Consider the following 15,548-nt stretch of genomic DNA (forward strand, 5'->3'; position numbering starts at 1 on the left):
CTGACAGCTCAGAGCCTGGAGCCTGCTTGGGATTCTATGTCTCCCTGTCTCTCTGCCCCTCTCCGGCTCACACACTGTCTCTGTGTCTCAAAAATAAATATACATTAAAAAAATACTTTAATTTCTCATTTTTTGAATCTTAAAAAGTCTGAGTGTGTTACATTTTGTGGACGAAAGAAGGAGATTGCTGCTTTTTTTTCAGCTCCTCTTTTGTTGCAGGAAGTACCTCACACGGAAGAGTTCTCAGATGATTCAACCGTATGGGGCGTCCGCTGCAACAAAACCCTGGCGCCCAGTCCTAAGAGCCCGGGAGCCTTCACCTCTGCTGCACAGCTCGCATCTACTCCTTTCCACAAGCCACCAGGGGACTCCGTGCACGCTCTGGAAGACAAAGGTGTGTGTGGCACTACGTTAGCATGTTGTCTTCTGCCAGCTTCAGTTCTTGCACAATTAGCTTTCTTCTTGGAAATCCTAAATGGAAGTTGAAAAATTATAAAGAAAAGCTTCAAGTCCATTTACTGTATTATTACATATATGATTTTTTTCTTTTGGTATATTGTTTTCTTAAAGTCTGTGCATTTTAGAAATGTAATACCTTAGATTATAGGTGGAACAGGAGGAAAACCTGCATTTGAGGAAAACAAGCATTTGAACATAGATATGCAAAGTCCAACCCATTTGTACAGGATTTAGGTTTATGTTATGCTTACTGCAAACAAAATGACCACTATGGACAGGTCTATTTTAAGAGTAGAAAATAGCAAATTTTAGTCCTTGGTGTATGTCTACAAATTTTACATTAGAGTTATAGCCAAGTACTACACTCGGGAAAATCAGGTATTTTTTTTTTTAATGACTGACCTCATGAGAGTAATAATAAAACTCACAGTCCTTATTTCCCCTAAACATAACACTCCTGTATCAAAGATCTTTATCTGAATTGAACCTTAATATAAGACATTGGCATTGAGTGCAAATAATTATTACCAACCTATTAAAATTAAATACCAACCAATAAAATACATACAATAAGGTCTGGGACCACTTTACCATTTTGATGACTACGAATTTACTAGCCAAACTTTTTTTTTTTTTTAATGTTTATTTATTTTTGAGAGAGAGAAAAAGCATGAGAGGGGGAGGGACAGAGAGGGAGACAGAATCCAAAGTTCGATGCAGGGCTCGAACCCATGAGCTGTGAGATCACGACCTGAGCTGAAGTCGGACGCTTAACCAACTAAGCCACCCAGGTGCCCCACTGATGACACTTCTATTAAATATAGTAATTGTTCCCCAAAGCAACAATGAAAGAACGCTCAAAGAATTGCACTCTACTTCGTGGAAGTATATTGCACTATAAAGTCTGAGCCTATAGACCTATACATTTTTAACCAAAGACTAAAAAGTTTCTCTTAGAGTACTAGCTCAGTATGTTACATTTCTTTTCTGGATTTTGAAGGAGAGTTCAGTTGAAACTTGGACAACTGCCAAGTGCCATCACAAGCTTGTCACTTTAATAAAAAAATTTTTCCAAGTGTTTTCCATTTGGGAAAACTAGTTTACTCAGTAGAGTCTTTCAGAGAGTCAATATTGCCTGTTCTTGTAGTATTTGCACGTCAGTTAGATAAATAGAAGCTGGTGTTCTAGTTCTAAAAAGGATTAGCAGCTGTCTGGTGAGGCACTAGCTGATAGTTTAGTCCGGTGTAATACCTGGCTGTATGTAGTCTTAGCGTCATTGGTAGAGGTATACTCCACATTTCTGCCTTCCTAGCTTGTCTTTCCATAGACAGTTTTCATTGGTTTGTTTTTAGTTAAAGGGAGTGATGGTGAGTATTGCCAGGTAGCTTCCAGATACAAACACTCTAAATCAGTTTAACCAACTAAACACTAACGGACTAAATAAAGCAGTTACACAGAAGGACCCGCAAATCTCCACCCCCACCCCCAGAAGCGTTGCAGCGTTTTTCTCTCCACGTCCTTGTCTTCAGGTTCTCCTGAAGCAGGGTGTGCCCTCCACCATACCGGTAACCTCCGTAGGCTGCTCATCCTGCCCAGAACTGACTTGCCACCCTTCCTACCCTTTTCTCTTGAAGGACTGTATGGAGTTGCAATGCTCACAAATAGTAGTGGTGGTAAAAAAAATTTTAGTGATTTTTTTTTCCCCATTTTTAAACATTATGGAACATTTTACCATGGAATGCTATTTTGAAATTACAACACAAGTTGGTATAAGAAGGAATCCTGGACTTTATAACCATATGAGGTCGTGTGTGTATGGACACACGCATGCATAACGTCTCTCTCTCTCATCTTCTCCATATTTCAGAAAACGTGGTAGCAAAACAGTGCCCCCACGTGACTCTGGATTCTCGTGAAGAAAACGTGGTGGAACCCTCAAAAGACAGAAAGTTCAGGTAGTATGAGGGCACGTGTGCCTCTGTCACCCACTGTCACTCTAGCTTTGCTTTTAGGATGTGGTGGAATACCTAGTTCCTACCCTTCGAGGCAAACAGAGACTTCATGGACTCGCAGGGATAAGCCAGAAGGTACTCTCTCTCTATGTACCATACGCTGGCCACATCAGGGCAGTGAGAGAAGCAGCTGGGGTAGCAGAGAGTCTGTGGGAACAGTTCCTGTGACTGACTTCTACTCCTTTGGAGAGCAGAGCCTTACATACTCTGACCAGCGAAAGACCCTGGCGCGTGAAAACTACTGCGGAACCGAGCAAATGCGCATCTCTTTCTTTATATCCGTTCTGAGAAAGGCAATAACTTTCTTTCAAGAGGAGTAAGATAGAATGTTTCGGCCTCCTAGGTATTGGTACAAAATGCAGATGCAGCATACGCTAGTGCTTTGCGGAAGTAAAGTTGCACTGTTTTGAATAGTCTGGGAAACGCAACAGACGCTAAGAGTAGCTGCAATTTTCGAGTATTTATTATATTCCCGTATGATGCTGACACTTTTTGTGCACTGTACCCTTTAGTTAATCCTTACAGTAAATTAATTGTAGGAACTATCCTTTTCATCGTTAGAGATGAAAAAACCAGGTCTAGAGAGTTAAAAAAAAAAAAAAAAATAGATGACCTATAGTCCTACAACTTGTGATTGCAGCACTGGAATTTGAACCCATTTCTCTAGTTTCAAAAGCCTTGCTTGCTCTCACCACTATGCTGTGCCGCCTCGTTATTAAAAACCTCTTCTTAAAGCGAGACTCCGGTAAATAAATTGGACAAAAGACATGAGCAGAATTTACAAAAGAAAAAATGAATAAACATGTAGAAAATGGTCAACTCACTAATAATTAAAAAAAAAAAACACGCAAATTAACAGATCTTGCCTTTTAATTTAAAATGCCGCTCGATAGGCTCACCAGCAATCTTCCCACCTGCAACTAAACATCTCAATCACAAGACTGCCATAAGCCACCCTTGGCATAGCATAGACCTATACAGGACAAAAATCAGTTGCCAGGGTAATAACTGTCTTTGACCCTGTGAGATGATTAAGTTGCAAGGAAACACTTAAGACCGAGGGAACAGAAGTTCCCTGGCTTAGAAGCCTTGTTTCCATGGGTGTTAGTGTGTCAGTGGCTCTTGCAACACTCGATTTAGATTCCAGAGTCCCCACAAGGGACAGGCCTATTACAAGAGTCGTCATACCTGAAGCCTGAAGCTGTGGATTCCCAGCGTATATTCCTAATTCTCTCAGTCTAGAATGCAGTTACCAGTAATGGTTATTTTTTACCATAAGCAGTGTTGACAGTGATACTCTTACGTTTTCAGTTTTCAGGGGAGAAGAGCTAGAAAGTTACCAAAATTCAAATTCTCGTGGAGAAGGGAAAAGGGTTTTATTGATGACTTATGCACCCACAGTAATTGGATACTCACATAACTTAATAGCAATACATACGGGTTTGGAAGCAACTTTTTCTGTGTACATGGGTACCTCTACTATGTTTTATTGTAATATAAAATATTGGAAATACTCCCATTTGACTACCACATTTTCTCCCAATAATAGATTTTGGTGGCTATGCTTATGGGATAGATTAAAATTGCCATGATCTGAAGAGGGAGGATTTATTTGTGTCCTCCTTCTATATGAAATGGCTGAACAGAAAATTAACTAAGTAAAATAAAATATTGACAATACTTACTAAAAACCAGGAAAGTATTCTATTCCAGCATACACCCACTGGATTAGGTGGAGTGTGGTGATTCAAATCCATGCTGGGACTGTGGAGAAACCTGGCAGACACAACCTTTCCAAATGATCAAGGTTAATTTCACAAGTGATAGCTCATGGTAGTCATGCAATGAGAAGGGCACTCTGCCTCTGGAATATTCTTCCCTAAAACCGATACTCACAGTCTAGTCATGAGGAAAACCTCCAAGAAACCTGAATTGGGGGACACTCTACAAAATACCTGGCCAGTACTCCTAAAAAAGGACAAGGTCTTGGGAGAGTAGGAAACACTAAGAAACTGTCACAGATGAGAAGGGAGTAAGGAGACCCAACAACTGAATACAACACGGTACCCATGATCAGATCCAGGCGCAAATAAAGGGCCCTGTGGAAAAACTGGCGACATCCAAATGAAGTTTGGAGGTTAGTTAATAGTATAACAGATGTTGGTTTATTGGTTTTGACAGGGAAGCCTCTGTAATGTGAAATGATAACACTAGAGGAAATTAGGTGAGGAGTATTTGGGAATTCTTTATTATCCTTGCAACATTTCTTTAAATCTAAAATTATTCCTATTCCAAAATTAGTTTCTTTTTTTAAAAAAATTCATAGTAAGAAAAATGCCTCTCAAGTAAGAATGAAGGAGCACCTGGGTGACTCAGTTGGTTAAGGGTCCGACTCTTGATTTCTGCTCAGGTTATGATCTCACAGTTCGTTAGTTTTGAGCTCCACATTGGGCTCTGCGTTGACAGTGCAGAGCCAGCTTGGGATTCTCTCTCCCTCTCTCTGCCCCTCCCCTGCTCACGTTCTCTCTCTCTCTCCCAAAAGAAATAAATAAACTTAAAAAAAAAAAAAAAATTAAGAAGGGCGCCTGGGTGGCTCAGTTGGTTGAGCGACCGACTTTGGCTCAGGTCATGATCTCACAGTTTGTGGGTTTGAGCCCCGCGTCGGGCTCTGTGCTGACGGCTCAGAGCCTGGAGCCTGCTTCGGATTCTGTGTCTCCTCCTCTCTCTGCCCCTCCCCTGCTCATGCTCTCTCTCTTTCTCTCTCTTTCTCTCTCTTTCTCTCTCTTTCTCTCTCTCTCTCTCTCTCTCTCTCTCTCTCTCTCTCTGTCAATAATAAATAAACGTTAAAAAAAATTTTTTTAATTAAGAATGAAACATGAAGTTGTATGTACAAAGTCCTTTTTCTCAAAATATACATTTTGTAAAAATTTATACATATGTTTGTGCATATGTGGATGTGAAGGTGGAGGAGAATTATGTGTATAAAAATACACACACAGTCAATTCTTATTATTTTCACTGGTTCTTTTGTATAAAGTCACTGCAAACTCTGAATTATCCAACACGGAGCCATTTGTTATTCATAGGGGAGATACACAGGTTCCTGTGAGCCTCTGTTCACAACATTTTGTTTACAGACACCTTATTTAATAAACATTGTTGATTCGTTAACATTGAACTCAGGCCCACAGCACTGTAACTCATACCTGAACAAGGCTTATCCTAACACATATTCTCCGTAAGACACATCACGGCCTTCTTGCACTGAGGCACACTAGACAACACTTTAGCGTTGCACTTGGGGAACATCCTAAACAGCGAGATCACCAACAAAAATTCAGAAAAATACGTTACTAAGTATACCATGCAACGGCACTTGTTTATACTGTGAGACCTGAGACAAGAATGCAGAGCATTGCCTTATTTCACTTCCCCTGGGAACGCGTGTGTTGGTGACTAAAACTTTTCACCATTTTGCATGTCTGTAAAAGCACCATGAGTATTGATTTGGGGTTTGCAAATGACTTTTAGCATGTAGGTGAATTCACAAATATGGAACCCATGAATAATACAGATCAACTATATATGTGTATGTGTGTGCGTAAAGAAAGACACTGGTGTTAGGTTGTTGGATTATGGCATTTTCTGTTTGTTTCAATGCTGTGAAAAAAGCCATTTGGGGATAAAGTTAAATAGTCAGTCTTGATAATAGTAGTGATACTTAGATGACAGCTTGGGGAAATAAACCCATCCCTCCCAGTGTTTATCACTGGAGAATATCCAGTGTATTCCCTCACCTATTTATTGAATATATTTCCATGTCTTTGATTTTATTTCTGTTTATATTGTACTAGCTGTATTTGTAAGTATTTGTTTATCTGAAGAAAATGCTTTACTCAACTCTTTGTGAAGCAATTTTGAAATGTCATTCCCAGAATGGAAAGGAAACTGTTGTGTGGGACTTTTTGTGTGATCAAATCCAATAGACTTGTAATCACGTGGTGTTTTGTTTCCTCTTGTCTATCCCTTTAACACATTCAGTCCCATTCAAGAGAAAAGCCCAGAACCAGCGTTCCCTACAGATGTATCTTCAGCATCCGTGCTCCGTGTGAACCAGCCTCCTGCAGACGGTGTGCTAACCAGTGAGGTACAGCAGAGCCTTGAGGCTTGTAAACTCATAGACACTGACCTCGCCGTTGCAGAAGATCCATCAGATGCCAATGCTGGGCGCCAAACAGAATGGATGCAGACTAATTCACTTGGGAATGTTGATGTTGCAAGTATGAACACATATTCAGTCCTACTTGTGTCCCTGAATAAGGACAATAGACTGGTGAAAGCTGTTCCGTGAAAGAAGCTCAAAGAACAGGGACTTGAATGTCATTGAGTAGACCACAAGTTCAGACAAAACTTGCATACCGTGTCGGAGTGTGCTACAATGGTAGCATACTTGAAGGGCAACTGAATCTGTTTTAATTTTAGAAAGTATGAAAACAAATACTGTTGGAAGAGGGAGTTAGAATTGGAGGGTCTACTCTGTGCCAGGAATTTAATTTAAGACTGGTATCCCGATTTTACAGAAATGTAAACAGGCTCAGTGCTTAACTCCTTTCCCCTGGTTATTCAGAAACAGTCTTGGATAGTCTTGCACAGTGGCTAAGAGCACAGACTCTGAAGACTGACTAGGTTCTAGTCCTAGCTTCTCCTCTTAGGCAGTCACATGATCTTGGCCAAGATCGTTTCAATTCTCTGTGGCCCTCTTTCCTTTTCTGTGGTTGGATGTGATGGTTCTACTTCAGAATCTTGTAAGGACCAAGTGAATTACTAAGCATAAAGTACTCAGAACAGTGTCCTACACAGGCTTAGCACTAAGTACATGGTAATCATGCTGGATTAGTCTTTGAAACTACCACTAAAAGCATTTTTATAGCATAAATTGGACAGAAACTTTATTCTTCCCTTTAGAAATTATTTCTCTTTTGTGAACCCAAAGTACATCTCATCCATGGAAATTGCTCATAGATAATATAAGTATCAAAAGGCATTGTGTTTTGTAGATCCGAGTGGGAAAGCAAGTGAAAGAATATATATCTGAGCATGTTAGGAGTAACTAAGATCCAGGTCTGCCTTTAAGACATAATTATGTTAAAGGCAGAATCTAGCAGTTCTGGGCAAGTGGAGCAGGTGCCCTTGGTGTTCATTTCCTTTGTCACAACTACATACTGATCTGACTTTGTAGATCTAAAATAATAAATCATGAACTATGCAGAACTAGCTATTTTGATATTTGAGAACGGTTATTATTTAAATCAGTGCTCTTTTAATGATGAAGCTTTTGAAAGCTTATTTAATGAATGTCTCCATTTGTTTTATCTATAGTTTCTTTGGGGAAATTCTTGGGTACTGAATTCATTTTCTTTTTTTGTTCCCATTCCTTCTAAGATTTGACTGTTGAGAATCCATGGGATGATAAGTTGATTCTCAAACTTTTATCTGGGCTTTCTAAGCCAGTGAGATCCTATCCAAATACTTATGAATGGCAATGTAAACTTCCAGCCATCAAGCCCAAGACTGAGTTTCAACTGGGTAAGGACTATGTGGGTAACAAACTTTTAAACTCTTGTTTTTGTCTGGGAAGTTGATGGTAACCCATGCATGTGTGATTTCCCTTCTGGTACCACCCCTACACTCCCACCCCCACTTCGAGTAGTTTTATCTACAGGATAAAGCTGAGAGCATTTTGTTAAGCCAGAACTGTAGGAGTTTGATTGCTGTTGGGACTATAACTTACAGAGGGCAATTTGGCAATATCTATCAAAGTAAAAAATGCATATACTTTTAGACATTCACTTTTAAGAATTTCCACAGATATGCTTGCATATGTTCAGAATGACATGTATGCGTGTAAAAACAGCAGATTGGAAACAACACAGGTGTCTATGTGACTGCTAAAGTAAATTATGGGACCTCTATAGGAAAATATGGCTTGCTCTGTACTGATAGGTATGATGTCCAAAATAGGCTGTTAAGTGGAAGGGCCAACCTGTATTATATGCTGCCTTTCATTCCTTAAGAAGGGGGAAGATAATATATTCATATTTGGTACTATTTCCAGAGAACCCTTGAAACATACTCAAAACTAACAAATGGTTAATAGAGTGGATGTGGACAACAGTGGGAGCAAGACTTCTCACAATATACTTCACACACACACACACACACACACACACACACACACACACAGGTTTCCCTGTTAACATCTTGTATTAGTGTGGTATATTTGTTAAGGTTGATGAGCCAGTATTAATAGATTATTTTTTTTTTAATTTTTTTTTTTAACGTTTATTTATTTTTGAGACAGAGAGAGACAGAGCATGAACGGTGAGGGTCAGAGAGAGAGGGAGACACAGAATGGGAAGCAGGCTCCAGGCTCCGAGCCATCAGCCCAGAGCCCGACGCGGGGTTCGAACTCACGGACCGTGAGATCGTGACCTGAGCCGAAGTCGGACGCTCAACCGACGGAGCCACCCAGGCGCCCCAATAGATTATTATTAACTAAAGTCCATAGTTTACATTAGGGTTCATTCTTTGTGTTGTACAATCTATGGGCTTTGACAAATGCGTAATGACGTGTATCCATCATTATGGTATCATAAAGAATAGTTTCACTGCCCCCAAAATACCCTGTGCTCCATGTATTCGTCATCTCTTCCCTCCACCTGAAACCCTGGCAAACACTAATCTTTTAACTACTGTCTTCATAGTTTTGCCTTTTCCAGAAAGTCATAGAGTTGTAATCATACTGTATGCAAGCTTTTCAGATTGGCTTCTTTCACTTAGCAGTATGCATTTAAGGTCCCTTGGTCTTCTCATGACTTGACAGTTCTTTCTCTACAATCACTGAGTAATACTCCATTGTGGGAATGTGCCATAATTTATTTATCTATTCACCTACTGAAGGACATCTTGGTTGCTTCCAAGTGTTGGCAATTATGAACAAACCACTGTAAACACTCATAGGCACTTTTTGTGTGGACATAAGTTTTCAGTTCATTTGGGTAAATACCAATGAGTTGTGATTGCTAGAACAGGTGGTAAGAGTATGTTTACTTCCATAAGAAACTGCCAAACTGCCTTCAAATGGAGTTCGTACTATTTTGTATTCCCACCAGCAATGAATGAGAGTTCTGTTGCTCTGTATCCTCACCATCATTTGGTGGTGTCAGTAATTTGGGTTTTGGCCATTCTAATAGATGTGTATTGAAAGGCATTTCATTATTTTTCATTTGCGATTCCCTAATTATATAATGATGTTGCACATGTTTTCATATGTTTATTTGCCATCTGTATATCTTCTTTGGTGATGTGTATGTTCAGATCTTTTGCCCATTTTTTAAAAATCGGTTGTTCATTTTCTTACTGAGTCTTTTCCCCCATTTTCTTAATTGAGTTTTAAGAGTTGTGTATTTTGGATAACCGTTATCAGGTAAGTGTTTTGCAAAGATATTCTCTCAGTCTCTGGCTTGTCTTTTCATGCTGTTAACTGTGTCTTGGGCAGAGCAGAAGTTTTTAAATTTTGTCAAGTTTATCAATAGATTTCTTTCATGGATCATGCTTTTGGTACTGTGTCTAAGAGGTTATCAACAAACCCCAAGTCGCCTACCTATTCCCCTGTGTTACCTTCTAGTAATGTTACAGTGTTATGTTTTACATTTATGTGTATGATTCATTTTGAGTAAACTTTTATGAAAGGTATAAGCTCTATGTCTAGATTCATTTTTGCATGTTGATGTCCAGCTTTTCATCACCATTTATTGAAAAGGCTATCTTTTCTTAATTGAATTGTCTTTGCTCTGTCAGTGAGCAGTAGAGTATATTAGTTCGGCTGTGTTTCTGGGCTCTCTCTTCTATTCCATGATCTATTTGTCCAGACCACACTACTCTGATTACTGTAGCTTTTATAGGAAGTCTTGATGTTGTGTCAGTCCTCCAAACTGTTCTTCGTGTTCACTGTCTGGGCCTTTTCCCTTCCCACATAAACTTTAGAGTCAGTATGTCAGTAGCCACAAAATAACTTGCAGGGATTTTGATTGGTATGGCCTTGAATCTCTAGATCAAGTTGGGAAGAAATGACATCTTGACAATCCTGTCCATGTATGTGGACTATCTCTGTTTATTTGGATCTTCTTTTTTTTTTTTTTTTAAATCAAAGTTTTATGGTTTTCCTTATATAGATCTTGTACATATTTTGTTAGATTAATACCTAAGTTACCTCGTTTTAGAAGATGCTTAAGTATTATGGGTTTTTTTTATTGTAAATTCCACTTACTAATTTCTAGTACATAGGAAAGCAATTGACTTATATGTTAACCTTGTATCCTGCAACCTTGCTATAATCATGTGTTAGTTACAGGAGATTTTTTTTTGTTGATTCTTTGGGATTTTCTGGCTAGACAATGCTGTCATCTGTGTACAAGAACTGTTTTATTCCTTCCCCATCCATAAACCTTTTATTTCCTTTTCTTGTTTGATTGCATCAGCTAAGACTTCCAGTATAATGTTGAGCAGGAGTGATAAGAGGAGAAATTCTTGTCTTGTTCCTGATCTTAGTGGGAAAACATTTATCTGTTTCTACCATTAAGTATGATGTTAGCAGTAGGTTTTTTGGTAGATGTTCTTTATTAAGTTGAGGAAGTTTCCCACTATTCCTACTTTGCAGAGAGCTGTTAATCATGAATGGGTGTTGTTGGATAAACAAACACTTTTCCTGTTTTTATGATAGGATCATGTGATTTTTCTTTTTAGTCTGTTGGTATGATAGATTTATTCATTGATTTTTGAATATCGAACCAGCCTTGTATACCTGGATTAAATCCCACTTGGTCATGGTAAATAATTCTTTTTACACTTTTTTTTGGATTTCATTTGCTAATATTTGGTTGAGGATTTTTATATCTATGTTCATAAGAGATACTGTTCTGTAATTTTCTTGTGTTGTAACTGTCTGTTTCTGGTATTAGGGTAATGCTGGCCTCATAGAAGGGATTAGGAAGTATTCTTTCTGCTTCTACCCTCTGTAAGAGACTAGAGAATTGCTATAATTTCTTCCTTATATGTTTGGTAGATTTCACCAGTGGACCCATCTGGCCCTGGTGCTTTCTGTTTAGGAAAGCTGTTAATTATGAATTCAATTTTTTGTCTGTTTCTTCCTGTGTGAAGGAAGAAATTTCATCGAGGTGATCAAATTTGTGGGCACAGAGTTGTTCATAGTATTCCTTTATTAACATTTTTAATTCATGGGATCTTTAGTGATGTCCCCTCTTTCGTTTCTGATATTAGTATTTTATGTCCTTCCCCCTTTTTTTCCTTAGGTAACCTGGTAGGGGCTTATGGGTTTTATTGATCTTTTCAAAGAATCAGTTTTTTGTTTCATTGATATTCTCTGTTGATGTTCTGTTTTCAGTTTCACTGATACCTGCTATAATTACTTTTTTCTTCTGCTTGCTTTGGATTTAATTTGTTCTTTTCTAGTTTCCTACGGTGGAAACTAAAGTTATTGATTTTAGATCTTTCTTTTTTAACGTACACATTTAATCCTATAAATTGCCCTCTAAGCACTGCTTTTGCTGCATCCCACAATTTTAATGACTTGTGTTTCCATTTTCTTTTAATTCAAAATATTTTTTAATTTCTTCTTTGAATTATGTGTTGTCTAATCGCCAAGTGTTTTGGGGCTTTCCAGCTATCTTTCTTTATTGGTTACTAGTTTAATTCCACTGTGGTTGGAGCACCTACTTTGTATGATTTCTTTGTTGTTGTTGTTGTTTTAATTTGGTAAAGGTGTGTTTTACGGCCCAGAATGGTCTGTCTTGGAGAGCGTTCCACGTGAGCTTGGAAAGAATGTATAGTCTGCTGTTGTCAGATGAAGTTTTCCATAAATGTGAATTAGATCCAGTTGATTGGTACTGCTGTTTGAGTCAGTCATGCCCTGACTGATTTTCTGCCTGTTGGATCTGTTGGATCCAATCCAACTGTTGGAATCCAAAATCTGTTGGATTTTCTGCCGGTTGGATCCAGCTGCCTGTTGGATCTATCGATTACTGAAAGACGGGTGTAGAAATCTCCAACTAGAATAGTGAATTCATCTTTTGTCCCTGCAGTCCTATCAATTTTTGCCTCACTATTTTGAGACACATACACATTAAGGAGTTATGTCTTCTCGGAAAATTGATCCTTTATCATTATCTAATGCCCCTTTTAATGCCTGATCACTTTTCTTACTCTGAAGTCTGCTCTGTATGAAATTAGAATAGCTGCCCCAGCCTTCTGTTTATTAATTAACATGGCATATCTTCCTCTATCCCTTTACTTTTAACCCATCTGTGTCTTTATATTTAAGGTGTTTTTCTCATAGGCAACATATAACTGGGTCTTGTATTCTTATCGCCTGTCATAGTTTCTGTTTTCATTGGTATATTTTTAGTCTATTGATCTTTAGACAGATTGTTGATAGAGCTGGATTAATATCTACTATGCTTGTTGCTATTTTCTATTCACTGCCCTTGTTCTTTGTTCCCTTTTTTGTCTTCTTTCTGCCTTCTCTGGTTTTATTTGGGTATTTATGTGATTTTGTTTTCTCGGTTAGCGTATCAGTTATACTTCATTTTTAGTGGTTGCCCTAGAGTTTGCACTATACATTTAAAACTAACCCAAGTCCACCTTCAATGAACATTATACCAGTTCACAGGTAGTGCCAGGTACTTTATAACAGAATGTTACCAGTTCTTCCCTCCTGTCCCTTAGAACAGTAGTGTCACTCATTTCACTTGTCCTAAGCTGTACTTATTGCACACATTGTAGCAATTATTATTTTGAAGAGTTCCCTGCTAGACCCACTAAGAATAAGAAAATTAAAAGACTTTCTTTTATCTTCATTTACTCCTTTTCCTACACTCTTCTGATCTGAGTTTCTGACGTATTTCCTCTTCCTTCTGTCTGAAAAACTTCTTTTAACATTGCTTGCAAGGCAGGTCTGCTGGTGACACGTTCCTTTAATCATGGTGTAAGCAAGTCTTTATTTCTTCACTCTTGGAGGGATAATGTCACTGGATACAGAATTTTTGATTTGGAGGTTTTTCTTTCAACACTCACTCCACTCTCTTCTTGCCTGTGTGCTCTCCAAAGAGAAGTCCATGTAAGTCTCATCCTTGCTGTTCTGTAGGTAGATGGTTTTGTCCCTCCGGCTTCTTTCACTATTTCCTCCTTATCTGATTTTCTGCAGTTTGAATACAACTTGTCTAGGTGTAGACTTTTTGGTATTTTTCCTGCCTTGTGTTCTCTGAGATTCCTAGATCCCTAATTTAGTGTCTGTCATTAATTTTGGGAATTTCTCAGCCATTATAACTAAATATTTTGTCTCTTCCTCTTTTTCTTCTGCCTGCTAATATTCCCATTACACATCTGTTACACCTATTGTAATTGTCCCACAATTCTTGAACATTCTTTTCTATCTTTTAATTTTTTTTTTCTTTGCAAATCACGTTTGGAAGTTTCTGTCGACATACCTGCAAGCTGACTGATTGTTTTCCCAGCCATGTACAGCCTATTGATGAGCCCATCAAAAACAGTCTTTATTTCTGTTATAAGTGGAGTATTTTTTTATTTCTAGCACTTACTTCTTTTTGATCCCTTCTCAGAGTTTCCATTGCTTGTGTTTCCCATCTGTTCTTGCATATTATCTCTTTTTTTCATTACAACTTAGCATATTAATCACAATTTTTAAACAAAGTTCCTGGTCTTATAATTGCAAAATCTTTGCTGTATGTTTGTCTGGCTCTGATACTTGCCCTGTGTCTTCAAGCTGTGTTTTTGTCTCTTAGTATGCTTGTAATTTTTGTTAGCAGCCAGACCTGATGTACTGGGTAAAAGTACTGAGATAAAATAGGCCTTTGGTGTAAGATTTGTGCTTCTCTGTCTTGAGATGAGGCTGCCTTTACTGTTTGTTGCCACCATAGAGACTAAAGTTCCCATTTGTGTCCTTATTTCTGTCTCCCCTGTTGGCTTTGGGTTTCCCCTGAGGCTTGTTCTTTTTTTTTTTTTTTTTTTTTAATGTTTTGTTTGTTTGTTTCTGAGAGACAGAGAGAGAGAGACAGACAGAATGTGAGCAGGGGAGGGGTAGAGAGAGAGGGAGACGCAGAACGTGAAGTGGGCTCCAGGTTCAGTGCTGTTAGCACTGAGGGCTTGAGCTCACAAATTATTAGATCATGACCCGAGCCGAAGTTGGACCCTGAACCGACTGAGCACCCAGGCGCCCTGAGACTTGTTCTTAAATAAGGTCTGAGACATTAGTTGTGCTGTAACCCCCCAGCTACTGGCTCCAGGGGTGCTTTCTGCTCCTGGGCTTATGCTCTGGCAAGCTGTTATTCTCTGTATCCCCCAGTGGGGGCAGCAGTGTGCCCTGTGACCTCAGTTCTTTAATGGCTCTAACATGCGTTGTCGATTTTCAGTTTGTGTAGCTTTTTCTTTTTTTATTGTGGGGAGTGGAGTGATGACTTCCAAGTTCCTGAAACTGGAAGTCTGCTCTTGTATATTTGATTTTGAACATGTGGATTTTTTTAAATTACTTTGAAAATCTATTGCAACTTTACCTTGGTAGTCTCTCCTCAAACCAGTAGTAACCCCAGTGTTAGAAAAATAGCAAGACCGATCCAGTTTGAGGGACATTCTACAATTCACCTGACCAGTACTCCTTGGAAGTGTCATGGTCATCTAAAACCAAAAGTTGGAAGCTGTCACAGCCTGTCAGAGGCTGAGGAGATTTGATGTATTTGTCCTGGAACATTAAGGAAAAACTAGTGAAATCCGGATAGGCTTGGGCTTAGTAACATACCAGTGTGGGTTATGTATTTGTAACAAATGTACCATCCTTCTTGAAAGTTAACAATAACTGAGCCTGAGTGGCTCAGTCAGTTAAGCGTCCGACTTCGGCTCAGGCCATGGTCTCACAGTTCGTGGGTTTGTGCCCTGCGTTGGGCTCTGTGCTGACAGCTCAGAGCCTGGAGCCTGCTTCGGATTCTG

At 38.9% G+C, this 15,548-nt stretch overlaps 1 protein-coding gene and 1 non-coding gene across 2 annotated transcripts in view; both read left to right on the plus strand.

The window, feature by feature from the left end:
* Positions 1-15,548, plus strand: part of BUB1 (BUB1 mitotic checkpoint serine/threonine kinase) — a 47,012-nt gene that overhangs the window by 26,574 nt on the left and 4,890 nt on the right. Inside the window, exons 16-19 of the mRNA XM_011281169.4 lie at positions 220-394; positions 2,327-2,414; positions 6,513-6,751; positions 7,914-8,057. Of these exons, the coding sequence (XP_011279471.3) occupies positions 220-394; positions 2,327-2,414; positions 6,513-6,751; positions 7,914-8,057 (646 nt within the window). The remainder of the gene's footprint in view (positions 1-219; positions 395-2,326; positions 2,415-6,512; positions 6,752-7,913; positions 8,058-15,548) is intronic.
* On the plus strand, positions 3,984-4,123 carry LOC111559972. The gene has a single exon (XR_002741432.2). It is a non-coding gene; the product is annotated as a small nucleolar RNA SNORA29 (small nucleolar RNA).

Source organism: Felis catus, chromosome A3, assembly GCF_018350175.1.
Source record: "Felis catus isolate Fca126 chromosome A3, F.catus_Fca126_mat1.0, whole genome shotgun sequence".
NCBI classification, from domain to species: Eukaryota; Metazoa; Chordata; class Mammalia; order Carnivora; family Felidae; genus Felis; species Felis catus.